The 25,912-nt window shown below is 42.7% G+C and overlaps 2 protein-coding genes and 5 pseudogenes across 2 annotated transcripts, besides 13 other annotated features; 1 reads left to right on the forward strand and 6 right to left on the reverse strand.

The window, feature by feature from the left end:
- The first annotated feature begins 1,127 nt into the window (after window positions 1–1,127).
- Window positions 1,128–1,156: a sequence feature (AT_rich).
- A 43-nt stretch (window positions 1,157–1,199) lies between these two features.
- Window positions 1,200–1,221: a sequence feature (AT_rich).
- Window positions 1,222–1,399: 178 nt separating this feature from the next.
- Tb09.244.0910 (variant surface glycoprotein) lies at window positions 1,400–2,932 on the reverse strand (the record flags this gene model as incomplete). The annotated part of the gene is made up of 1 exon (XM_822662.1): window positions 1,400–2,932. One exon carries the CDS (start codon window positions 2,930–2,932, stop codon window positions 1,400–1,402), a length of 1,533 nt encoding a protein of 510 aa, XP_827755.1.
- Window positions 2,933–3,675: 743 nt separating this feature from the next.
- Tb09.v1.0910 (hypothetical protein, unlikely) lies at window positions 3,676–3,975 on the forward strand (the record flags this gene model as incomplete). Its single annotated transcript, XM_822663.1, has 1 exon — window positions 3,676–3,975. The coding sequence occupies one exon, from the start codon at window positions 3,676–3,678 to the stop codon at window positions 3,973–3,975; it is 300 nt and encodes a 99-aa protein (XP_827756.1).
- Window positions 3,798–3,839: a microsatellite.
- Window positions 3,864–3,905: a microsatellite.
- Window positions 3,976–4,016: 41 nt separating the features above from the next.
- Window positions 4,017–4,059: a sequence feature (AT_rich).
- A 51-nt stretch (window positions 4,060–4,110) lies between these two features.
- Tb09.244.0900 lies at window positions 4,111–5,639 on the reverse strand (annotated as a pseudogene).
- Window positions 5,640–7,225: 1,586 nt separating this feature from the next.
- Window positions 7,226–7,247: a sequence feature (AT_rich).
- A 254-nt stretch (window positions 7,248–7,501) lies between these two features.
- On the reverse strand, window positions 7,502–8,616 carry Tb09.244.0880 (annotated as a pseudogene).
- Window positions 8,617–10,164: 1,548 nt separating this feature from the next.
- Window positions 10,165–10,232: a sequence feature (AT_rich).
- A 20-nt stretch (window positions 10,233–10,252) lies between these two features.
- Tb09.244.0870 lies at window positions 10,253–11,742 on the reverse strand (annotated as a pseudogene).
- Window positions 11,743–14,002: 2,260 nt separating this feature from the next.
- Window positions 14,003–14,036: a microsatellite.
- A 61-nt stretch (window positions 14,037–14,097) lies between these two features.
- On the reverse strand, window positions 14,098–15,560 carry Tb09.244.0860 (annotated as a pseudogene).
- Window positions 15,561–16,121: 561 nt separating this feature from the next.
- Window positions 16,122–19,876: a repeat region.
- A 409-nt stretch (window positions 19,877–20,285) lies between these two features.
- Window positions 20,286–20,576, reverse strand: Tb09.244.0815 (annotated as a pseudogene).
- Window positions 20,577–20,813: 237 nt separating this feature from the next.
- Window positions 20,814–21,045: a repeat region.
- Window positions 20,814–25,912: part of a repeat region that runs on past the window's edge.
- Window positions 20,822–25,793: a repeat region.
- Window positions 25,810–25,912: part of a repeat region that runs on past the window's edge.

The raw sequence follows: 25,912 nt of genomic DNA on the forward strand, positions 1-25,912 counted from the left end.
TGACAACTTTTAGTTTTGCGTGACGCTACACAGGTTGCGATTTTCTATAGACTGAAATAAAGGTCGATTCATATTTACGCCTTATCTAAAAAATCACCCAGTCTTCTTTCGGATATGCCGATTCTGAAGTAAAGAGACCTATGCAGAATCTATGAAAAGCTGTTCCAGAGCTTGCTGTTTCGCATCAGAATTCACCATCTATTAAAAAATACATCCACAACAAGTTTTAGAAGCTTAGAATAACATTTAGACACAGCGTCTCATCTTTTTAATATGCTGAGTAACACTTATATAAATTAAAAAATGAAAAAACTGTATAATTTCAATAATAATTGATTAGTATCTTTTGAAGCTGGATTTCACTACAGTTTGTTGGAACTATTTATTGTATTTTTCGGCTTCTAAAGATGCCTATCACGGGTAGTTCTGGATTTTTGTGATGTCATAAACGAATATCTTGCCTATTATATGGCAAATATCTTCATGCTATTCCGTGACCACTAGTGACTAGATTTTCTTACTGTTATTTTTGAATTTGGTTGTAGTAGAGCGCTATTATCAAGCATTTTCCTTTTCGTCTATTTCCGTTGTTTTCTCTTGTTTGATTTGTGGCTCGTTATTGTCAACAACTGGACATTGGTGCTCCTCCATCATATTTAAATCCAAGATCATCATCATCTATAACGTAGAATATATACATTTGTGAGTGAAATATAGAGGTCAATATCCTACTATATCTTTTTTCCCGCTGATTTGTGGTGTCAGATCGTATTCTGTCATTTCATTATGCATTTATGGTTCTCTACTTGCTTTTTTGTCTCGAGTTTTTATGGATCACGTGTAAATTGTATTTTATCATACATAGATTCTGTTTTACACCATTTTCCTTTCTATCATCTTAATGAATGTAATGATACTCATCGTTATATCGGTGTTTGAAACCACAATATTCTGTTTGCCTCTCTCTTTATGTTTAAAGACATTTCTCGTGCTCTTCCTCACTCCTTTTCACACACTTACACCAACTGCACCGTGCCATCATTTCATTGCTTCATTTTTTCTTGTCAATTTGATGTCCATTACTTCTCTCATTATAATATTAGTATATACACACTCACAACACTCTCTTATTATTATAATCTTTATTATAATATTACTTCTCTTATAAATTTATCTAATATCCTCAAACAAAATAAGCCAATATAATAAATTTTTAATAATGACGCTAATTTTTCATTCACTATCACCATACTGCTTTACACCCATAGGATACTTTTATACTAACACTTCATATTTTAAAAAATTTCACTAATTTTCACACTTTTATTAAAGGTGTTAAATATATCAAATTTAGAAAACTTCATTAATTTCATAAAGTCGAGGGGAAATCTTAAAAGTTTTATAGAATCAAAAATGCTAGCAAAAGAGGAGCTTTATTGATAACAAAAGAATTACTTACTGTGGTGTTTGTAGCTTTTCCATCTGTCCCTGTTGCTGCTGTGGTCGCTTTAACTTTGCACTCCCCATCTTTGTATTCACACCCATCCTTGTTGTTGCATTTAGTTTCGTCTTTTTCTCCCTTGCACTCTTCTGGTTTTTTGGTGTCAATTGCTTTGGGTATGTTTTTCTTCTCTGCTTCAAGTTCCCTCTTGATTCTTATTCCTTCCATTAAGCTCACAGCTTGATTGGTTTTCTCTGTAGAACTGGTTAGTTCGGTGATCTTTTTGCTTTCTACCTCTCCCTTGTCTCGTATGGGTGTGCTTTCACCCTCAAGTAGGGACTTGAATTTGTCGTTGAAATTGTCTGCTGTTTCTCCGTAGCCTTTTTCTATCCATTTTATCAATTCTTTTGCCTTGCTGTTATCCGTTGGGTCGTCTATGTTGTGAAACGCAGGCCAGCAGTTGCGCACATAGGTTCGGATCGCATGAGACCCGCTGAGGCTTTTGCCGCTATATTCAGATATTTTTGTTGTGTTTGGTGTTAGCTTCACGCCCTCGCATATCGCCTTGGCTCGTCTTTTCAGTGGCTCATTTGCTGCATCTGCTGCTGTGATGTCTGAGTGGCAGGCTGTCTTGTCTTCGTTGCTCTTGAAAAAGTGGGTTGCTGTCCTGTAGGCTGATGCTGGCGGTTTGGCTTTTGTTATTTCGACAGCACCTGAGGCGCCGCTGAACGAACATGCGTTTAGTGCACCCGTAGCGCTTTGGCTGTTTTGCGTTGTGCAGCCGCCTTCGGCTGTAATTTTGATACCGTCCAGTTGATTGGCTTTGTTAACTTTTGATTTATCTGTGAGGTCCAGTTTAAAAAGGTCTTGCGGTTCCGGTGTTTCCCCTCCGAACGTTTCTTTTGCTTCGTCAGTTTCTAATTTGCACAGGTCTTCGCTTTTCGCCTTTACTAATTTTAGTGTGGCTGTATAGGGGCTGCCGCCTCCTGTGCTGCTGTGGACGGAACCTGAGTTCATCTTTGCGTGCACTGCCGAAACAGCTAATGCTGCTGCTATGACACCTTGTTGCTGCTTGATTGCTGTGGTTGCAGAATTGACTGTTTTTCGGACTCTCTCCAGCTCAAGCTCGTTGGCCTCGAGCGCATCGCTTATCGTTAGTTCCAGTGCCGTGAGCAAACACTTTTGTCCCTGTTCCTGCGCTTTGGCTGCTGCCATCCGCCACTTTCTAGCTTCCGTTTTCTGCAGCCTAATTGTGGCTTTAATGTCGTTTAATTTCCCTTGTATATGCTGGCTGAGCCTCGTTAAATAGGCATGCTCTTTGCACACATCTGTTGCCGCTTCTGCCGCTGGGTCATTGGCCTTGTTGGCGGTGCAGGTTGTCGCGGCGTTGAAAATGAGTAACAACGTCGGTATTGTTGAGTATGGCATCGGCAGAGTTTTGGTAATTAACGTTTCTCTTAATGGACTATGCTCTCCCTGTCGGTTTTTCATTTTTCCTTGATAGTTGCTGCCTTGGTATTACTTGTTGACGCAAGGTTGTGACAAAAGCTTTAATTGCTTGTCGTGCGAAGCTATGACCTTGTAAGTGAAAAAGACTGAGTTTTGCCGATATTTTCCCCTTTTATAATCAAAACCATATAGCTACTTATCTATTTTACCTATTCCGGGCTTCATTAAAGTCCTTCTATTGATCAAAATACTGCACATACCTTCATTCCTGAAAATTCAAATCTCATGGTTTCTAATGGCTTCTACTTGAAAGCAAATATCCAGTGCTTTTTGGCGTAAAAAGAAAGCAACGCTGCTGCTTCCCACCGACACGCTCACCCATTTTCCTTTTTTTTTAAGCTGACAGGGCCTTGTAGCGGTTGTGGTTGAGTTTGCGCAACTTCTGTCCAAAACGAAACTTCCTTGCAACTTTTGTTTTATGTATCGGCGCTGATAGCTGAGTTTAGGTGACATCTCTTATATGTATTGTTCACCTCTTGAAGTGTTTAGCGACTCTCCAGGGTTAAAAATAAGAGAATGGAGAAGTATAATATAGAAACTTTCTGTACTTCATAAAGCTCTTCCGTGTGCTCCAGTCCACAGTTTCTTATCCTTGAGTTTCTCCTTTTATTTTCTACTTTATTCAGCATGTTATTCTTCCTTTAATGCAGCGGACGCCATAGACAGTCCATATGACCAGTTCACTAGACTATCTCTCTTCATCACTGTCCCATCCATCACCTCTTATGCACGATAATGACCCCCATCGTATTTCGTTGCTTCAAGCCTTAAATATTTTATCTCTCTTTATTACTCGCCCTCAATTACTCACAATGAACTCTTTCCATTTTTCAAGTGATACTTTTCTTTATTATTTTCATCATTACTGCTCTTATTATATTATTATTATACACATACACTCACAACAGTCTCCTATCATTATTATTACTATTATTATTATTATTGTCAGTATTATAACCCTTAGTGATATTTATAAAATATACCAAATTGTAAGATCATTAATTTTTCATATATTGACACACTAGCAATTCACACTCATAAGCCACTATCAAACACATTTTACTACTTTTTATTTTTTATTTTTTCATAATTTTAAATTTTTATTAAAAGGTGTTAAAATATGTTAAAATATTAAAAGTTCTTGTAAATTCTTAAAATCATTAAAATAGAAAACTAATAACAGAATCAGCCATCATAGCCAATTTTTTGTTTACTAGAAAACTATCATTTCGGAAATTTTCTGTATCTTTGTCATCTTCGCCCTTTTATCTTTTCTTAATGCACAATTTTGTTTGTCACCTGTTTTGTCATTTTTACAGGCGGTCTTATCAGTTCCATGTTTTTCAAATCCAGTTGTAGCTGTTGACCCTGAAGCTCCATTTGTACATGCTATGTTTGTCTGTCCTTCTCTCTTTTTAGGTTTGCATGTTTCTTTGTCCTCAGCAGTTCCCTCCAACTTGCAGTTATTATCTGTGCAGGTTGTATTAGTTATGTGATTCCCACAGCTCCTGTCAGCGCTCGTTGGGCTTGCCGTTGGAACAGGTTTCGTGGTCAACCCGTCCTCTTTCGGCATTTCTGACGCCTTGTAGAGCTCTATTGCTGCCTGAGCTGCTCTTTGTATCTTCGTTTTTGTGGACGCCACTTGCTGTTTGTGCTTGTCGTATGTTGTTTGCATTTCCAGCGCTTGTTTCATCTTTTCTAGCCATTCGATGCCGGCGAAACCTTTGCCGTTTTTCTTTAAGGATTACTGATAATCAACACAACTCGAGGCTTCGTTAGTGCAGTCTCTGGTTATTTTCCGGCCGTAGACAACTCCGCCGTAAACGTCGTCGCCTTGTCCTAACATGCTTTGAAACGCCGCTATCGCTGTTCTCAGCTGGTTTTCTGACTTGGTGGTGCCCGTTTCTGTCGAACAGTTGCTTAATAGTTCCGCTGTTGCGCCGGTTTGTAGATTGTTGCCGTTCTCAAGCAAGTTTGTGGCTGTTCCTTGCATGCATTCGCCGTTCGTTCGTGTGGCGCACAGACACGCCATGTCGGTTAAGACTGATTTGCCTGCTTCTCTGTTGGCGCAGGTGCTGCTTTTGGCATCCGTCGGATTTTTGAGGTCGCGGGCCTGTGTTCCCGCTGTATACTGCGCTTTACCGCTGCATAATGCCTCTGCTAGTGTCTCATTGATGGCCTTGCGTATTGGCTTATCGTCGATTAGCGGCTGTGACCGCGCCGTTGCCACGTCCCTTGCAATTTCCCGCGCTAATTCCCTTATTCTCCGTGCTTTGTCGGACCCTGAGGTTGTCTTGGCTGCCCCCTTCGTCTCTTGCGCCCATCTGCTGCTTTTATTCGTTAGATCCTTCGCTGATTGGCGCCAATATTCCCATTCCTTCCCGCCGTCTATTTTGTCGTCTTTTGCTTTTGGGCCATCTTTTTTCTTCGCCTACGTGTTTTCTGGTGTCTGGTCGATGAACATGGCTTGCCATTCTTTCTGGCTTACTGACATGTTCGCCGCTAGAAGTACGTTGTAGTCAGTATCTGTTATGAATGCGTCATCGGGTGCCGCTATGAGGGCCTTTGCCGACCTGTAAATTGCACACAGCGTGTCATACTGTCTACCACTTTTTCAGTGATTCGTAGACGACACTAGTGTTGCCAATGCGATACTAGAGATAAAAACGGCATCAATAACCAGGCTCATTCGGTGTACCTAACTTAGCCGGTAGTCTGTGTTATCTACTTAACTTGGCTTGTTTCCCGTCAGAGGGTCGTTGTTTAATGCGTTTGCAAGTAGAGCACAAAAAAATTAGATGAAAGTCGCTGCTGGCGCTTGGTTGGCCAAGAGGTATTGTAAATTAGGCGATTTTAAAGTCTCTTTCACTCACGCCGTAGCGCTGTTTGCGCCTTTGCTCTTTTGTAATGATATTTTCGTGGCGTCACATGATTGTTACTTATATGCCCTCACATCGAAGCTTTTGAAGTTTATATAAGATATTCGTTATAAGTTTTAGTTCAAAATTTCAATAACTGGCGTTTTGTCGTCAAATTCAAAACTAACATCTACCCGTTTTGACTCTATTTCCTCTATTTCAAGCATCCCCAATTTCACACATCTGCAGGTCATAACTGTGAGAATACCTTTTTCAGTCACCATGACTCTAAGCACCAACCTTTCCACTTATTTTTTTACTTCCTCCATCCACTGCCGACTAAAGTGCGGTTTCTTTGAAGTTAGTTGCATCGCTGACATTCTTTTTATTTGGAATTCGTTCGCTAGGGATGAAGACAACATGTACTTAACTGCGTTTCATAGATGGTTTTGGATTTGAGACTTTCTTTGTGTATATGGCCCAGGGGTTGCCTGCAAAAGTTAGTGACAAATTTTTCTATATGAAGCGTTTTTTAATTATAGAACCAATTGTTTCCAAGTGCAGGTCTTCTTTGTAATCCAAGGTCTACGTTACCTCTATTTATAAAGTTTCAATCCACATTCATCACTCATCTATCAAATTCTTATATATTTTCTGTCTAAAAAGTTTCCTTTCGTCTTAAATCATTGAAAACGTTTTTCATCTAAAATTTAAACATTTATGACTGTCACTGACTTCTACTTTTTACAGTTTTTCTGATTTTACACCTTCTGAAATAACAAATAAAGGCGAGTGTTTTTACCGACGTAATTAGTCTGACTCTTCTGTTTTGGAGCCTTCTGCTCTTTTGTTCGGTTCCGGTTTAGAATCTACAATTTGGTCCAAAAAGCGCATTTCTTATTTTTTTGTTAATAAAATCTGTTAATCCTGCGTTAGAGATCAACTTTATATGAATTACTCGGTTCTTGAAACGTCTTAATTCCTGCCAATTATAACTAAAGAGAGTTGGAGGACTGTAACAACGGATTGACTCGGCTTCCTATAGCTCCTCTATTGGTTCTGTTATGAGTTATTTCAAGCATTTACCGCTTTTTTATTTTGTTGTTTACCGTAATCCATTAATACCCATAGTTTCAAAATACTTCTGTCAATAATATCATATAGTTTCACACAATTTGTAATCATTACTACTGCATTTGATCATAATAATTTGAGATTTCTTCACTCTTATACAATTTCTTCTTTCTACTTCTAATTTTACTTCTGTTTCTGACGACTTTACTCACGTACAAGCTCACTCACTTGTTCTCACTACATCCTTGCTACTGGTTCAGACTTTTATATTATTATATCCAGTTGCTTTGCACCACCTTTTTTTTACGTATTGCTATAAACTCACTCACAACACTCTCTTATCAATAAATTATTATTATTATTATGACCCTAATAAATAAACATGAAATAAGTGATGACTATATTAGAATAGCATATACATTTTTATATACTATTGCTATACTACTTTACACCCATGATCCACTTTCATACCAAATTTTTCATATTATTTCATTATTCACTAATTTTCGGCAGTTTGTATACTTTCGTCAAACAATGTTAAAATATATTAAATTCTCTCAAAATAGCAAATTTAATAAATATCATAAATTTAAGCAAAAATACTTGAAAAACTAAAACTCTAAAAAAAAATATAAGCAGCATCCATTAAAGCCGATTTCATATTGAGGATAAAACTGGAATCTTTGCAAGCATCATTTTCCCATTTACAACTAGGAGATTTGCATTATCCTCTCAATTTTTCTTTGAATTTCCCTGTTATTGTTTTTCCGCTGTCTGCACTCCTGTTGCTGGAGTTGCTGTTTCTTTCTCTGTTGCTTTTGGATTGCACTTCTTTTATTTTTCATCATCATTGCATTTATCTCGAAAGCACGTTGCATTGCTACCGTGGTACTTGTTGCATGCTTCCTCTGTCGATGCTGCCGTTGGTGCAGTCGCTGCATTCTTTCTGGCTGCTATTACGGTGTTTGTTGTCTCTAATGGCAATTCACTGCTTCCAACTCACTCGTGCTTCGATCTTCAACGCTGCTGGTTTCGCTACTATTGTGTCACCTGTTGAGTCTAGAGCTTCATTGGAAGCAAGTTTAGAGGCGAGGTTTGCAAGCTCTTAGCACCACGGTATTACGTTCAAATCTGTTTTGGTCGTTTTTTCAGCGTGCTATACCAGAAACATACGCTACTGTCTTGTGCCCCTTTACAACCTGTTGGAAGGAACACTCCAATGTACGCGCCTCTTGCCGTGATTGTAAATGAAGACGCTATTGCGGTTAGTGCTTGCTCTACGGCCGCTGCTGTCAGCTTTGTTGGTTTCTGGCTGCCACACATTTTGATTAGGTCTTGTATCTTCGTTGGAACTTCACCTGCGTTTGTTGGATATGCCGCATCTGCCGCTGTTTCTGACCAGCATGTGTCCTGCACTGGTGTCCCCGATGCCCTGTTTGCACATACACAAATAGCTACAGTCGCCAGATTTTCCCCTGTGTTATCGGCTACGTTGGTGTTTTTTTGCAGCCGGTGACCATGTTGGCAGTTGTGTTTCCTCCATTTAGGATCGCTTCGGATTGTACAGGGTCCGTTCCTAATTTGCCATCTTTTTTTCTCAGAACAACCGTAGATATTCTGTCTTTAATATTCGGTGTCAGCTTGCGCCTCAGCCACATTACCTCTAGAGCAACTTCGTTGGGGTATGGTATTGTTGTATATAGATTCCGCCAAATTTGTAGGACTATACAAATACCACGCTGTTGGTTTGGTTGCACCTCCTAATTCCTCTAAGTTTCGTTTCTTTCATTTGTTCCCTCTTCTCAATATTCCATCCGTAGTATACTTTCGTTTAGATATTACCACTATTTGTCCCAATCAACAATACCCTCACAGCACATCTTCTTACAAGAGCTAGGTAATCAGCTGTACGGCTATTCTCAACTACTCATGCACAAAAAAGCTGACTTACATCCCAGCTTCGGTCTCTATATCTGATGTTTTTGGTGAGATCTGGTGTAGTCATGGCCTCTGACATTGCTTTTACATTGATTGCGGACATTGTTGTTTCGCTCGCTGATCTTTTTTCACGAGTAAAGCCTCTTTATTCAAGAGCTGGTTCCGACACAATTCCTTGTATTCCCTTTAATACGGCTCGCAGTCTCTAAATGAATCTAACACTTTCAGCTACATCCATTTATTTTTCCTACTTTTTTCGGTTTCTTAAAACTTTGTGACACAGAAAGTTGTGAGGAAGATTAAATAATTATTCGGAGTGAATTCTGTCTTCTAACACAGACCGTTCTTACATTTTGTAACTTTCCTTGGTTTTAACGTACTAAACTACTACTTAATCTGTTATTTCACACTTCAACATGCTTCATTCTAGAAAAATACTTGCTTCTATCTAATAAATTTGTCAATTTAATTGTTAGTAGAGGCTCCCAAAGCTCACCACTTCTAAACAATCCTGCAATGCAATAGCAGGCTTGTTGCTGCTATTTGCTTATCGGCTCGCTGCATTCAGCAGTTTGTTGGTATCATTTCTATATTTGATGCTGGTTTTAGTACATTTCTGGACGTTCTTTCAATCATCAGATGCCTCCTTTGACTTCACTTCGGTTGTTTTGTTACTGCTGATACGGGACACACCTTGAGGCTACATTTATAACCTTTTTCAGTTAAATTCTTTTTCTTAAATTCCTGTGTATCCATAATAGTGCTTTCAGTAAAATAATGCGTTTTCAATGAGTTTTTGTGAATATATTGGCATTTCGGCAGTTTGTCACCTTCTACTTGCACTACTTCTTTCTGCTCGGTGCAGGATCTTCATTTGACTTGTAGACGAGACTCTTTTTTCCCCTCATTGTCTCCTCAATTATTTCCTTAAATGATTATGCCAATTGTCATATTTGTGCTTAAAAAATTTAGCACACTTCATATCCGTTTCTTTCCTTTCCTTACGCCATTTCCATTGATGATATTCATTTCTCTCTCCAACTGGCTCTCAATCACTTGTTTCTTTAAAATTTTCTATTTTTAAATGTTTCTATTATCTTAGTATATTTACTCTTCACAATTTTTAATACAATACTAGTATTTTCACAGTCACAGCACACTCCGATAAATATTATTATCATGACTTTTATGATTATAGTTACTATTTTATTTGTAACTAACATCCAGAAAATAAACAAAAAATTAAAATACCACTCATTTTTCATACTGTTTCACTATAGTACCTTTTATCTATCAACCACTATCATGCGGATTTTTCTAAAATTTCACCAATTTAAACATTTCTATAAATTTTTTTGAAATATATCAATTTATAGAAAATTTAGCATAATTTCATAATTTTTTATAAAATTGAGAAAAAATCCTTTAAAATTTAAAATGCTACCAAACTCATAAAATCAGCAGTCATCAAAGCCAATTTGTTATTAACGAGATAAAACTGGAATCTTTGCATTCTGTTCCATCCCATTTGCTACCTTGTGTGCTGCCACTTGTTGTTTCTTTCCCTGTGGAAGCTGATGTAGTTTTTCCACCTTCTTTTGCTCCCTTTTCTTTTTTTTTTTGGTGTGTATGTCGGATCATTGACGCACTTTCCTTGTTACCCTTTCCCTCCACTTTGCAGCCCTCTTTGCAGTTATCTCCTGTTCCTTTCTTTTCGCAAGTCTCTTCTGTTTCGGTTGGATCGCGTTTCAGTGGCGCGCCTGCTGCTGGTGCCTCTGTGGCTGCTGGTCCTGCTCCCAGAATTGCCTGGTCGTAAAGACTCCATGCTGCTGTGCGCACTGCTTGGATTTTTGCTTCAATTGCTTCAGCTTTCGAGGCGTCTGTTTTCATCTGGACGAGTTCTGTTCGTGCTGCTTCTAATTCTTTTATCCATGGGATGCCGCTGCCGGTGCCTCCCAGCTGCTGCTTGTAGTTTATGCATTGGCCTTGTCCGCTGCTGCTGTCGCAGGTTCCGCCGGTGTGGGGTTTGCCGAAGGTGAAACTTATTGGCGCGTCTGTCTGTTTGGTCGTGTGCCGCCCGATTTGCGCTGAGAATGCTGCTATGCGTGTTGTGATCAGTTCGGCTGTTAGGGGCGGCGCGGTCGGCGGCTTTCTGCAGGCGGCCGCTATTGTCGTCAAGCGATCTTGAGCGTCGGTTCCGGTTGTAGGGTTGGCAAGACCGGTTATTGTCGTTCCTTGTAGACATTCGCCAGCGCTGTTGTCGTCGGTTGCCGTGCAAAGACATATAAAATCGTAAGCTATGCCGCTGCCCGTTTTGGTGCTGCCGGTTGCTTCCCCACAGTAGCTTTTGAGGTTGGAAGTCAGGACCGCTGTATCTAAGTTAGCTTTGTCTTTGCCGTACAGCGCGTTTTTCAGAGCGGTTTGAACTCTTTGTTTCCGCTGCTGCGCCTCGGCTATTATGTTTGCATAGACGCTGCTTAGGGTTTTCGCCGACTCTAGCAGTCTTTTCATTGCCGATGCGGTCTGTTTTCTTTGCCATGTGTCCGGAAGTCTCTTGTATTTTTGTTGACCGTCTGACCCTGGCTTTTGGTTTAACTTTTCCTTTTCTTTTTGCCAGGTTGTTCGAGCTTTCGCATTGTCTTTACCGTCCTTGTCAGAAAGTTCTCCTTCTTTGTCTTCTAACCATGCGTCACTTGCCGCAGAAAGATTAAGCGTCTCAATTTCTGTCACTGTTTCGGCAACGTCTGAATTGGCATGTGGAGGTGAAAATACACCAGGGTTGGCTGCCAGGTTGTAAATATCGCACATTGCCCTGAATTCTGCGGCGTTATCGTTTGCTGCTCCCTGGCATTCGGATGTAATCGCGCAAAGCGCTACCGCTGCGAACCTCCAGAACGCTATGTTTCTCGCTACTGCTGGCATTTTCTGAGCTTGGAAAATAGATAATCTGTAGAAGTTGTGTAGTGGAGCTCTTATGAATTGCAGTGTGCAAGACTATTTTCTAGAAACAGCAGGTGTTGGACGCCTATGGTCACTAAAGGTCGGTTCCGCAGCTACTTCGGTTCATCCGCTGTTTGGACTCAGGCTGTAATTGAAAACTCCGGCGCTATTGCGATTTTTTACCGCCTTCGCCTCAATGTCTAGCAAAAACGAATGGTCTGCTGTTTGCAGTCGGTTGCTCCTCTCCAGTACTGCGGGTTACATCGCTTTGGCTTACACTGCAAGGGGCGCTGTTACATTGAAGGCTTGCGTTCGGCACTTTAATTTGGTGTTTTATGTTGGGAGATGTTTCGCTACTTGCATATCAGAGTTGCCACAGTGATCGATGTTGTAGAGTAGTTGGGACGAACTAAAAATGTTAGGGCTCCGCACCGTCTGCACCCCTTGCACTACCTGCATCGACATTGCTTGCTGATATCTTCAGTTGTAACCGGAATACTGTCGCTGCTGTCTGGTGTCGTTGCGATGACGTAAAGTGCACTGAGATACTCTGTTATTGCTAAAACGGCTGCTGTAAGCTTTGTGAAACGCATGTCATTGTCCTTTTTTAGTAACATTATTTTGGTTTGGCCACTAGCTCGATTTTTCTATCGCTTTGAAGTTGCAGTTAGAATGTGGTTGCCGATTGAATTAGCTCACTGAGGTGTTTCTTTTTTGCGGTAGCACGTTTTCATGCCGTCGATGGTGGCATCTTTGTGTGGGTTTATGCTGGTTGTAACTTTCAAGTAGAAATAACAGCTCAAAAGAAAATCCTGATGCAGCGCTAGTAAATATGCTGCTGCGTCCGTGTAGGCAATCCCAGGTTTTTTGTGCTCCTTCCTTTGTTTTGCACTTGTATAGATCATTAGGTCTCATTTTTGTTGTTCTTTCACGCAGATAAACTATGACATACCCTGTGTGAGCTGCCGGCTAACGCCACCGCCACTTGGCGCTATATGCATACATTCAGTGCCTGTCAGACACTGCTCGCTTCGATTTGCGGTACAAGTTTTATCCACTTCTATATGAACAATGTCTATTTTACTAAGTTCTTGTTCGATTACGCAGCTTCGGCATGGTTTGTGGCTGCCGCTCTGCCAAGCTTTTGAAGCTCCCTTAGCTACTTTATCCGCAACCCTAGCGCTAAATTTTGCTGGATAAGCTGCTTAGTCATTTATGCTTTTGAGTGGTTGAGTTGTTTTATATTGTTGGTTCCACTTTGTTGCTGCTATTTTAGTGTGTTTCTTCCCTACAAGCTGCAACGTAAATGCTGTTGTTATACCCATTTTTCCTTACTATTATTTCTTTTTTTAAATCTGATCGGCGCAGGAAGCGGTGGGAAAGATAAAATGTTCATGAGAAATAGTTGTTCTTTAGTTACCTCTGCTTGTTATTTATAAATAAGGTTTCACTTTTCTAAAGTATCACGAATATAACCTAATTAATATGTCATTTAGACACACATTTCAATCTTTATCTGTTTGAATCTAAATACAACGATTCGCTCGCTTCTATCCAATAACTTTTTTCAATTTATCTGAATGTACAGACTGCTAAAGCTCACTTTCTCTTTATCGCCTGATGATGCAACGACATCCATATTGATGCCACCTCTTTCTTTGTTGATGCATTCTTCAGCCTATTTCTAGTATTTATCGATTGTTTCCTGCTTTTAGTACATTTTTAAAGCTTTGTTGGGGTTATAATTTTGTAGATTCACACCTACTTTGCCACTCTTGGAATTACTGTTGGAAGAACACCTTTAAATGCATTATATCTTGTTTATTACCTACATTCTCTGTGCTAAATTACTCCTTGTGCATTATAGTGCTTTAACCGTAACTAATTATTACACAGGGGGTTTGAAAATCATATTAGCAGTGATGCTATTGTATAATTTTTTTCTCGTTTAAATTAGCTATATCACCGCCGTTTTCCGGTACAATAGACTTTTTTACATCATTTTCTTCATTTGTCAGATTCTTGAGTATGATGATATCACCATCATAACTTTTTGATGCTACACATACCACATCTCCTTTTTATTCGTTGTCATTCTGCATTTCCTTCAACAATATTACTCATGCTCTTTTTATTTTTCTCAATGACCCACTATTTTTGGTCGCTTCCATTTTTTTAGTTCATTCGGTTTCACAGGCAATCGTATTATGCCATTAGTATATGCACACTCACAACACTCTCCTATCATTATTATTATCACTATTAGTATTATCATTGCTGTTAAAATTATAACCTAACTAATATCTATATTTTTTCATATAATTGAAATTTTTTTTCTTAAAATGAAAAAATCACAAATGTAGCAGCTATACTCAGCGCTAAATTCTTATTGAGGAGGAAACTAGAATCATTGCATTTGTTGTCTTCCTATTTGCACTCCGGATTCTTGCATTTGTTCCCTTTCCCTGCACATTTCTCTTCTTTCTCTTCTTTTTCTTTCACTCCGTCTTTAATTTTTCACTTTCCATCTTTGTCAGTTTCTTTCCACTGGCATTTATCATCTTTGTCGCACTCGTCTTTATTTTCATTGTTGCAGCTTGTTGTTGTTTTCTCTGAGATTTCAGAAGAACTCTTTTGACAGTCTTTGTCAGCTTCTTCCTGTGCCTTTGTGGTCGCCGCTGCAATGACGTATGCTGTTGCGAGCTGCTGTAAGCTGGATAGTGTCTTCAGTTCTACCGCTGTGTCCCTTTTGTCGAGTTGCAGGTAAAATTTGGTTGTTTCAATTTTGTTCCATATTTTGATTGCGAATTCGTTTTCTTCTTTACCGTAGATTCTGTTGATTGTCTCTGTGACCTCTGTTTTTTCCGCTTGGCTGAGTTGTTCTTTAAAGGGTTTGTTTAAAATATGCAATCCTATTTCGTGTTTGAAGGCTTTTTGGCGGTTATTGTATGCTCTGTATGTTGTTCCTTGTTGAATCTGTGTTCTCATCATAGTGTTTAAGAGTCGTTCCGCTTCAGCTATGGCGTCCGCGGCTGGTTGTGTTGGTGTTAGCCACGTCTTGGTTTGTCCGCTGCTTTTTGTTAGGCGCGCTGTTGTGGTTGTCTGCGTTGCTGTTTCGAATAGCTTGTGTTGCTTGATGCTTATGTGCGTCACTCCGCCTGTGGTGCATGCCGCCCCTGAAGCTCCAATGCAGCACATCGCTGTTGCCGCGACTTCGGCGGCGGCTGTTTCTATTTGGTCTATCTTTTTTATGTCGGCTATCCATTGTTCTAACGCTTGTTCAGCTCCTTCGACAGATGACTTGGATACAGGCTCACCCAGCGAACAGAACGATCCGGGACTGGCTGCTTTGTCTGATTTAAGTTGGATTTTCTTGTAAGAAACCGCGGTTTTGTGAGCTGTCTGTGATACTGCTGCGATCTCTGCTTCGCCTACGGCCGTTAGCGTGGCAGTCGTTCCAAGTGCTTGCGCTAGGTTCAGTATGTGTTTTTGGGTTTTTTTTCCAGGTCTTTAGCAGCCACGGTTTCTGCTGCTGCGCACGAAAAGAGAAGTATCCTTAGGGGCGTCGTCGTCTGCCGATGTTGAGCATCGCTAGTTAAGGCTGTATAAACCTGTAGCTGATGTAGCATGGTTTGCGAGCTTTTTTGCTGCCTTTATGCACGTACAGTGGCTTTTATCAGCTCCGCTGCATACTTGTTGGCTTTGTCGATTGCTGTACAGTTATCTTCGGCTGCTGCTTTTCTGGTACAGGGCTGTATCAAGTGCAGAATCGACCCAGTCAACATTAGTTGGAACAGCATTTTTACTGCTTTTATTGTTCTTGCGACTTTTTGCCGTTTGTTGCGATTTTAAAGATAAGGAAAAGGGTTCATTTTTTATCATCATACAGTCTCGAAGTGCCTGTACTTCGCCTCAGTCATTACATTTTTTTAAGGTTTTGTCCTTTAGCTCACTCCTGTCAAACTTTTTGTTGTTTTCATATAATCACATCGCAGGCTGCCCTTTGATTGTTTTTTTCTGCTATATGTCTTTCTTTACCGCTTCTAACTGTAATTATAAAGCTGTTATTGCTATTTGAACTAATATCCGCATGTATCTATTGTATTTCTTTCCCCCAATCCATTCCACACCAACTTTAAAATACCGCTCAAATTTCTATGCCTACAAATTTGTTTTTTATGGTTTCTACTTTGTTTTACACTTATTTAGCTGTGCAGTAGTACATTACGGACCAATAACAATATAAAGTCTCTGCTGCAGCAGTAAAGACACTATCATTAGGGGTTGTTTCGAAATATCACTGGTTTTATATGTGATTTGTGTAACATTTAGTGACTTGTTTTCCGTTAACAATATCCATTCCTGTCGTGGCATCTTTATTCTCGTCGTTAATAGAGGGTCAGTATCGATACAAATATAAAGCACGCACTTCTTAAACCCAACAAACCCTCCAAGTGTATGTCATCGTTCAGACCCATCACACGCTCATTAGCACTCTCTTTAAACTTATAGAGAGGATTGCAGAGAGACACGTACGAGACACAGTAGAGTGTAATCTACAACCACAGCAAGCTGGTTTTCGCCCAGTGAGGTCGAAATCAGACACCGTGATGACACTCACATACTCTGTGGAACATAGAGTAGCCGTAGAGAAAACTGCCGCTGTATTCACATATTATGTGAGGGCATTTGACTCTGTAGATCACAGGTATATAATAGAATCACTAAAAAGATATAAGGTAGACACGCACCTCATTACACGTGTTGCAAATTTCCTGGAGGGACGGACTGCAGTGGTACGAATAAACAACATCCCTCTCAAAGAAAATACAACTCAAGTGTAGTGTTCCACAAGTTTCCCTTTTGACGCCATTCCTATTCATTATCTCAATGGACTCTCTCATGGCGAAAGTAAATGCCTTACAAGTCCCTAAACACTACTTCTTCGCATACGACATCATGATAATATGCTCCAACACTGACCGGAAGTCATTCGGCAGACACTACAAACAGGATTAGATTGCATAGAGAGCCTGTCAGCAGAGCACTATATGGATTTGTCTGCAGGAAAACAAAATGGAATACACGTTCTTTGGTGTGAGGGACAGAGACCCATTGAACCTAATGCTAGAAAAGCACAGATTAAGTGAGACAAGAAAGCACAGACTCCTTGGGGTGAAAATGCATCCACACAAAAGTGTAAGCAAACATGTTCACACCATACAAACAGCAGCAAATATGAAATCAATAAAACGACGGGCTGTTACATCACCTGGATGTGGGGTAAGTAAAGAAAGCATACAAGCATTTTTCTTAGCTTTAACCCAGGAGAAGTTATTCTATGGTATCGCAGTATGGTGGTTCAATGCCTTTCAATCAGACAAAAAGCAGCTTGAACGAGTGCAAGCGCAGGAGGCACATGTTATTGCGGGTGTTCCAACGTAAGCGAGCAGGCATGTTGTCATAAAGGAGGCCCTCCTTCACCAGATAGATTATATTACTCATAGACGAGCAATATAATACTATTGAACAAGGAAGGCGAATAGTAAGGCATCATCCGACACAGTGGAAAGAATCTTCCCACCTAGTCATCTGATATGCACGCTCCTGGAGAATGTGTCATACTTGTATGAGGAAGTAGACGAACCGGAGGAAACACACACGCAAAGCATATTGCAACTGGTGAGAGGACCGTAATTCAACGCCACAACACCAGGTGGTGTCCATTTTGACGCTTCAGACAGCGAAAAGAAAAGACACAAAATGCAAATGGTACGTAGATTTACAGACTACAATTACCGAGTGTGTACAGATGGGTCGGTGATACTGGACGAATCCTCTGGTGCCGGGCGATAATATACCCTACACAATGTAATGCGGTAAAAGTCAACAAAAGAAGAGGCAGGTTAGCATGCAGATACAGAGCCGAGGGTGTAACCATGGAGGAAGTACTTATGAAACTTAAGTCAGTAATAATGATCAACGAGGGCAGAAAAAGGAAAGGGTCAATATTCACATACTCGTTACGTTTATTAATGTCACTTAAAACGAGTCCTGCAGTGGCGACAGATTCCATACTGCGACACATATGGAATCTGATCATATACTTCATGAAACTGAGAGTAGCCATGTCACTTCAGTTTGAGTTTTCGCATTGCTGAATTTCAAGAAATAATTAAGTGGACGAACTCACAAGCAAAGGAAACCACATGACGCAAACTTACCCTGCATAGATCACCAACATCGTCACAGGTATAACGCGCCAATTACGTAATCAGGCACAACGCGACTTTGCGGAAGGCCGAGGCCCAAACACACACCGCAGCGCTTTACTAAACCATATAAAACCAACCATTCAAAAAAGGAGCTAGGAAGGGAAGATGAGTCACTGTTGGCTCAATTTAAAACAGGGACTTCAAAACATTTTGGATGGTTACATAGGGTGATCACACGACAGGTTAACAAACTGGAGTGCATATGGTGTACAAACCACATGGGAAACATTCTCAATAATTTCCCTGTCCCTACTCAAAAAACACTGTAAAGATGAAGGAAACCGAGGAAGGCAAGGTGTTAATAGCTACAAGACAGAATGACCCTGTTATATGCCCATTTTGCAATATAGTGTATGCAGGATGGCAAGCTGGAGTTGTGCACATGAGGAAAATAGATTATTGGATTCGTGAAAATACACTAGCTGCATTAAAGATTGCGCCGAGAGAAGCACAGGTGTATAATGACGTCTATAAATGTCACGTATGTGGTAAAGTACTTGACATCAAGGGGTTACTGCAACAACACATGCCACAACACCCTCCGACAACTCCAGTAGTATGGAGAGAGCAACAAAAGAGGAAGCGAGAAGAAGAAAATTCGGTACAAACAGTCTACAAGTGTCAATGGTTCCCAAAGCAGTATGCCACATATGGCTAGTTGACTAGACATATACGTCTTAAGCATCCTAAAAAGCAAACCGAAGTGAGACGACAAACGGAAATGCAGGATGTGAGCAGCGAAGATGAACAAGAGAAAGCACTATAAGCACACAAAATGTCTCCGCTGAAGACAGATGTATAAAAACCAAACCTTTTTCACCACACATAGGGGCGCTGCGGAGAAGAGTAAAGGGTAACCAAGAACACCGCCATAGGAAGAACTGTCGGAGAGAGAAAAGAATGTAAGATATGCGGTAAAGAATATCACCACAGTTGGATGTTACGCCATATGAATGCGAAACACCCCTGGAATGATATCTCACTCAGACTCTAGCCGATAAAAAGAGAAAAAGTGATGAATGAGATATCAAAGTTGCAATAAAAGGAAGACAATAGTAGCGATAAAAAAGTAAGGATGGCAATGAGTCACTACTTTATGTTTGCGACAAATGCAAGAAGTGTCTCAAAAGCAATACATGGATGGAACGCCATAAGTGCGTGGACATCGAGAAAGCGTATCCCAAAAAGTGAGAATGTGAACAACTCTCATAGAGCAATCACCCAACTAGAAACCACTACCAAAAGTAGATCTAATCCCGGAACCATATATAGAGCACTCCCCAACTCAGACTCGATACACACGCAAAGCTTTATTTCCACGAAAAAAAGAGGAAAATAGGGACTGAGCATGACACGGCAACAGATAAGATGGACATATGCGATAATATATAGAGCATAAGCACAAAGAGAAAAGAGCTCAGGGGCACACAGAGAAGCCTCGTAGAGAATTTATATGTGGAACTTGTGATAACACCTACATGTCCTGGTGTACACTAGTATTGCATACCAGTACACAGTTCACAAAACTGCAATCACTGTAAAGAGGATATGTGGTGAAGAAGGATCCCTTCAAATCACGCCACTGGCCTCTCGTGCACCAATGCCCACATTGTTCGAAGGTTTGTGCACAAAAGCAATATCTCACAATGCACCTCCAAGCAGCACATGGCCAAGCACGTAGCTCAGATAGGCGAAATGAACTAAGATAGAAATGTAAAGAAACATCAATTCACCTGTTACAGTGTCTCACTTTGAGTAAACTCCGGTCAGATCATGAAGTGTACAGTCTGAAAGAGGAAGATATGTACTTTAGTATTAAGCTTACAAGCTTTTTAAGGGCATTCTTCATTCCGACGGTAAATCCGGCTCTTACCATAGACACTAAGAAATTGATAAAACGACCACGAGTAAAGAGAAAGAGATAGAAAGGTTACCATCATGCTAAACATCCACTGACTATATGCGACACACTCGGATGGCAGCCAGCGAAATTTTTCTCAATCGATGAAAGACAATATCCAAAAGTGGCTTCCTGAACGAGGCACCGTTATCAAGGTCCCGAAGGAGGAAGCGAGTGGCGGATCATGAGGATGGGAAACATATCAGTGAAAGAAGTAGCCGCCATGGCAGTCTATGTAGATTGATTGAGGTGTCTGCAGAGTAATTCACAATGAAAAAATGTTAAAATATATTAAAATATCTCCAAAGAACAAATTTAATAAGTTCAATAAAACTTCTTTTAAAAATTAATTATAGAAGAAAAAATTCAAGCAAAAGAGGGGCCTTATTAATCGCAACAGAATTGATTCCTGTGATGTTCGTGGTTTTCCCCTCTTTTGCTTTTCCTCCTTCTACCTACAGTGGCTTGTAAGTTTTATCCACTACGCACTTTTTTGCTGCTTCACTGACCCGTTTACAGCCATCTTTGCAATTGTCTCCTGTTTCTTTCTTCTCGCAATTTTAATCTGTTTCGATTACTTTTGCCACTTGCGTTTTCGCTGTTTTTTTGTTTTTCTTCGTTAAGCTGTCGTTGCAAGTCTGCATGCTGGTGAAGCCACTTAATCTGAGCTAGTAACAGGCTCCGTTTGATGTCATCCTGCTCTGCGCTATCTTTGATAAACGCTGTTTTGATAGCATCTGAAGTTACCCGCGTGATCGTCTGGTCCGTCAGCTTATAGTATATTTTTCTTCTCTTGTTCACTGTCTTGACCGGCTACTGATTTTTGCAAATCTTCGGTGCCGTAGTCTGCTTTCGTGTCGGGTGTTGTAAGCTCGGCACCCTGGCGATGCCGGCCACCTCAACGTGGTGCCAGGGTCCAGTACCCCGTATCATCGGGGGAAGCCAAGAGGCAGCAGCGTTCCTTTCATGGTGAACACTGCTGTGCTCCGGCTACGGCATCATACAGCACAGGGATCAGTAGCGTCTTTCTGGGACACCGTTCTTCATTTGTCGGTCCCTGGGCACGTGCCAGCGTGCCATCAGCAGTATCATCCGCACTAAGATGCTGCTGTTCGGTGACATGGAAGAGAATCCCGGCCCGTCGTTGCGCGGGATGCAGTGGAACTGCGCCGGGCTATCTCAAGGAAAGAGATTAGCACTCCACAAAACCCTTGTTGATGAGCGGATCGCCTTTTTTCTGTTGAGCGAGACAAGGATGACGCCTGGAGAGGCGGCTTGCTTTAGCGTTGCTGGCTACCAACATCACGGAATAGCTCGTAACTGCAAAGGAGGTGGTGTATCAATACTAGTGAGGAAAGACCTACCAGTCGAGACCTGTATGGCCGTTATTGGTCGCATTGAACAAGTGCATGCAACAATTCACCTTGCACGTGGAAAGGCGCTGACTGTCACGTCGGCATACATCCCACCAAAACACACTTTCACGGCAACTGACCTAGATACGCTTCTGACAACTGACAGTGCTTAGCTCATCGGTGCAGATGCTAACGCACACTCGTTGGCATGGGATCGCGCGAGCCCACCAAATACCAAGGGTGAAACCCTCACACAGTGGTGCATTGACAACCAGTTTCTGGTCTGCAACACTGGTCAGTGCACCAGGTACGCGCGCCACCACGGGGAGTCCACCCTTGATGTGACACTGTCAAGAAATTGCACAGTGTACACGTGGATATCGCTGTATTCTCCAGATAGCGATCACCATAACATATTTTTCGACGTTATCGTTGGAGACGACACAGATGCACTGAGTTGCCCGCGGCTTCGAAAGCCCATGTACGCATGGCTAAAAGCTAACTGGAGGATTTCCGTCTCAAGGTTGACGAGCTCTGCAGGAAAATTGGTAGAGAGAAGAATGTCAACACTCTGGAACAGAAATTGAGCTCCGCCATCCGCATTGCGACGAAGGTCTCCGTCCCCCGTAGCTGCAGAGCAACGCCACCACATTGGACACCTGAGCTCGCGAAACTCGATGAAGAGATCGCTGGATGCGGATCCTCCCACCGAAGGGAAATGTTGGTAGCCACGCGTAAGCAGATCCTGGACCGTACCACAAAGAAGAGATGGAGCACGCTATGCTCCAGACTTGCGGTGTCAGACCGCTGCAGTTGTCACATTGTCAAGAAGGTATATGCGCCACGACCACTAACCACACTGGCGGTACTTGTTGATAACGCGGCCATCACGGACTACCGTCAAGCTGAGAGGTTCAGTAAACTGTACTCGTCCCGCGCAAGAAGGCAACCCGACTCACACCCACCGGCACCAATAAAGACGATAGCGAGTGAGTTCAGTCCCATCACGATGGCTGAACTACGGAGATCGATCAAACTACTTCCGAGTGGATCCGCAGCAGGACCTGATTGCCTATACAACAAGGCACTGCAACATCTCGGTAGAACAGCGCTGAATGTTGTTCTGAGGCTATTCAATGAGAGCCTACGAACGGGAGTCGTGCCGCCTGCATGGAAGATTGGTGTTATCATCCCCATCCTGAAGGCCGGAAAAAAGGCGGAGGACCTCGATTCTTACAGGCCTGTGACGCTCACAAGCTGTCTCTGCAAAGACATGGAGCGCATAATTGCCGCGAGGCTTAGAGACACTGTTGAGTCCCAGCTGACGCCGCAGCAATCAGGCTTTCGCCCCGGATGCTCAACGCTCGAACAACTCCTGCACGTCCGCGCTGCCCTCTGCCGTCCCACGCACCAATATCGTACAGGTGCTGTATTCGTTGACTACGAGAAGGCATTCGATACAGTGTACAACGACAAAATTGCGAGGAAAATGCACAGAATGAAGGTATCACCCTACATTGTGAAGTGGTGCGTATCATCTCTGAGTAACCGAACTGGCAGAGTGAGATTCAAGGAGAGGCTTTCCAGAAGCAGAACATTTGAGCGAGGAGTGCCACAAGGAACTGTCCTTGGCCCAATCATGTTCATTATTGTCATGAACTCGTTGAGCCAACGCCTTGCAGAAGTGCTGTTACTGCAGCACGGATTCTTTGCAAACGACCTAACGCTACTTGCGAGACACACAGAGAGGGATGCCATCAACCACACACTGCAATGCGGCCTAAACGTGGTGTTACAGTGGTCACAAGAGTACTTCATGTCTGTCAATATAGCGAAAACAAAGTGCACACTCTTCGGGTGTATAGAGCGCCATCCCCTTACATTACAACTAGACGGCGAAAGAATAGGAGCTGACAGGACACCGAAGCTTCTAGGAGTAACATTCCAGTGTCTGCAAGGGATGGCAACACATGCGGCCGAAACGAGACGCAAGATGGACTTCCGACTACTGCAGATAGCATCCATCTCAGCTTCTACATGGGGGCCAAGACGACAAGTGCTGAGAGCTTTTTATCTAGCACTCGTACAGGCACACACCATGTACGGCATTGAGGTATGGTACTGGGACGCTTCGGAACGAAGTCGCGACCTCCTTGCATCAGCACAACACAAAGCCAGTCGCATCATAGCTGGCATACTGCATGGGACGCGCAAAGAGGACTCTCTGCTGGAAGCAAACCTCCTGCCACTCAAGACGGCCACTCTTGTGCGCAGCATGAAATTCATACTGATGTGTGAGTCACGAGGCGGATGTTTGCGGCGCAGTGATGAGGAAGTATACCACAGCAAACATCCAGTCAGAGTCTTACATTCCCGCATCATGCGGTCTTATCCCCACCTCCGCATTGAGCCACGCGAGCACCCACTAGAGACATCGACGCTCCGCCACAGCTGCCGACCGCTATTTCACACGCAGATAAAGCCTGTGTGCGCTGATGACCCTGACGATGTCAAAAGGGAGGCTTCCGAAAAGTGGATTGCACGGCATTTTACACGGAGGGGGAAGGAGCCACCGCGGCGAGAGCACTACGAATTGTGGACTGATGGATCCGTGTCCCTCGGTGAGAAGTCCGGAGCAGTTGCTCTGCTCTATAGAAAAAACACGCTGATTTGTGCACCCAAAACTGGAGCAGGGGAACTCTCATGCAGTTACAGAGCGGAATGCGTAGCATTAGAGATAGGACTGCAACGGCTGCTGAAATGGCTTCCGGCATACAGAAGCACACCGAGCAGGTTGTCCATCTTCTCTGACTCGCTGTCAATGTTAACAGCACTGCAGACAGGCACCCTAGCCGTAACGGACCCAATTCTGAGACGACTATGGAGGCTTCTGCTTCAAGTTCAGAGAAGGAAGGTGCGTATCCAACTGCAATTTGTGTTTGGCCATTGTGGCGTGAAACGGAATGAGGTTTGTGATGAAATGGCCAAAAAGGCCGCTGATTTACCACAGTTGCGAGATACATGGATCCCCGACATCATTGCTTATGCGAAGCGAGTGCTTAGGTCGGAAGAAGTCCATGATAACACTCATAGGTTTGGTATCACGGCAACCACTTTCCAACAAAACATAAGGAAGAACTGACGAGGGAAGAAGAAACGGCACTGGCACGCTTTCGGGTTGGGTCTTCAAGACACTATGGATGGATGTTGCGAAAGATCAACCCGAGTGTGCCTCCACAGTGCAGATGGTGCAACCCACAACATGCAGCGATAGGGCCAACAATACAAACAGCCCCAACTGTTGCGACACGCACTCTTCAGAGAACCTCCGAACCGATCAAATGTACGGAATGTGATGCCAAATACCAATCCCACTCGAGTGCTGTAACGCACAGGGTAAACAAACATGGCTTTGTGCGAGCTTATGCCTTCCGGAGGATCAAATACGGCGATGCAACACCTGCAGTGGACATCTCCCCGGAGCCCCCTCCAGTGGTGGCGATCGTTCCTCTACCATCGAGCACACGAGTCTCGATGAGACCGCAGGTGCTTCATTGTACCCTCTGTGCCTCCAAATTCGCAGTGCCAGGCCGACTATTACACCACCTTAGAACAATACATGGCATAGGCAGCGGTAGTTGCCGCATGAAAAGGGGGCGGGAGAACGAGGACTCAGTGCAAGGAGATGGTAGCGCTCCAGCAGCACCAACCTCTCAGGATACACGGAAGCTGCCGTTTCAATGTGACCTGTGCGAGGCGAGCTTCGGTACACGCTCTTCCCGGTCACTACACAAGAAATTCAAACATAAGAGCATGGTGACGGAGGACGGTACCGTGGTGGTGGTGCAATTCCCTCGTAAGCGTGCCCGTGAAGGAAACGTTGACGTCCCGGGGAAAGGAGAGATGCAGTGTGGTGTGTGCCAAAAAGTGCTCAGTTGCAGGGACTCTCCCATCCGACACTGTAAGGCTTTCCACTAATGTGAGGAAGTCGAGGTTAAATGCAGCAAAAGCACAAAATTATGTGCCACTGATTCCCCGCATACAAACACATCCATGTTGGTGTGACCGACATGCTGAAGGCAGTGTGCTAGCAAAACTGGCCTCACCCTACATCAAAATAAGATGCACAGTATGAAGGTAGAGCGCGCTGTTACCAGCCAACGCGGCGACTGCGAAGAAACGGCGCTGCACCTGATGAGCTGTCCCGGTTTGAAGGAGTTACGTGTTAGGTTTGCGGTAGAGGGTGTGTGTGTGCAGGATGTATTATTCTCCAAAAGACTGGCGCAGTTTCTCATTGCGGTTGAACGAAGCCGGCCGCATGTGAAGTCCTCACCTAATGTAACAGTTATACAACCCACTCTCCTTTCTGCAACTTCCCCCCTTATTGCCGAGTGTGGAGCTAGCAGGAAAAGCACCGGATGCAGGAATAGTCCATACACCCTCAGAGACAGAGGGGGTATGCAATCAACAAGCAACAGAAACAGAAAGAGGGGGAGAGAATAATAAACGAATAACAAAAATCAACACAAAAGGATTGCTAATTGACATCTTTGGGAGAGTCCGGGTTGGGTGGCTTCTCGCCCCATCTTCTGTATTCCGTTCAACTGCGGAGCTACAACAAA

The sequence above is a fragment of the Trypanosoma brucei genome, chromosome 9 (genome assembly GCF_000002445.2).
Source record: "Trypanosoma brucei brucei TREU927 chromosome 9, whole genome shotgun sequence".
Lineage (NCBI taxonomy): Eukaryota > Euglenozoa > Kinetoplastea > Trypanosomatida > Trypanosomatidae > Trypanosoma > Trypanosoma brucei.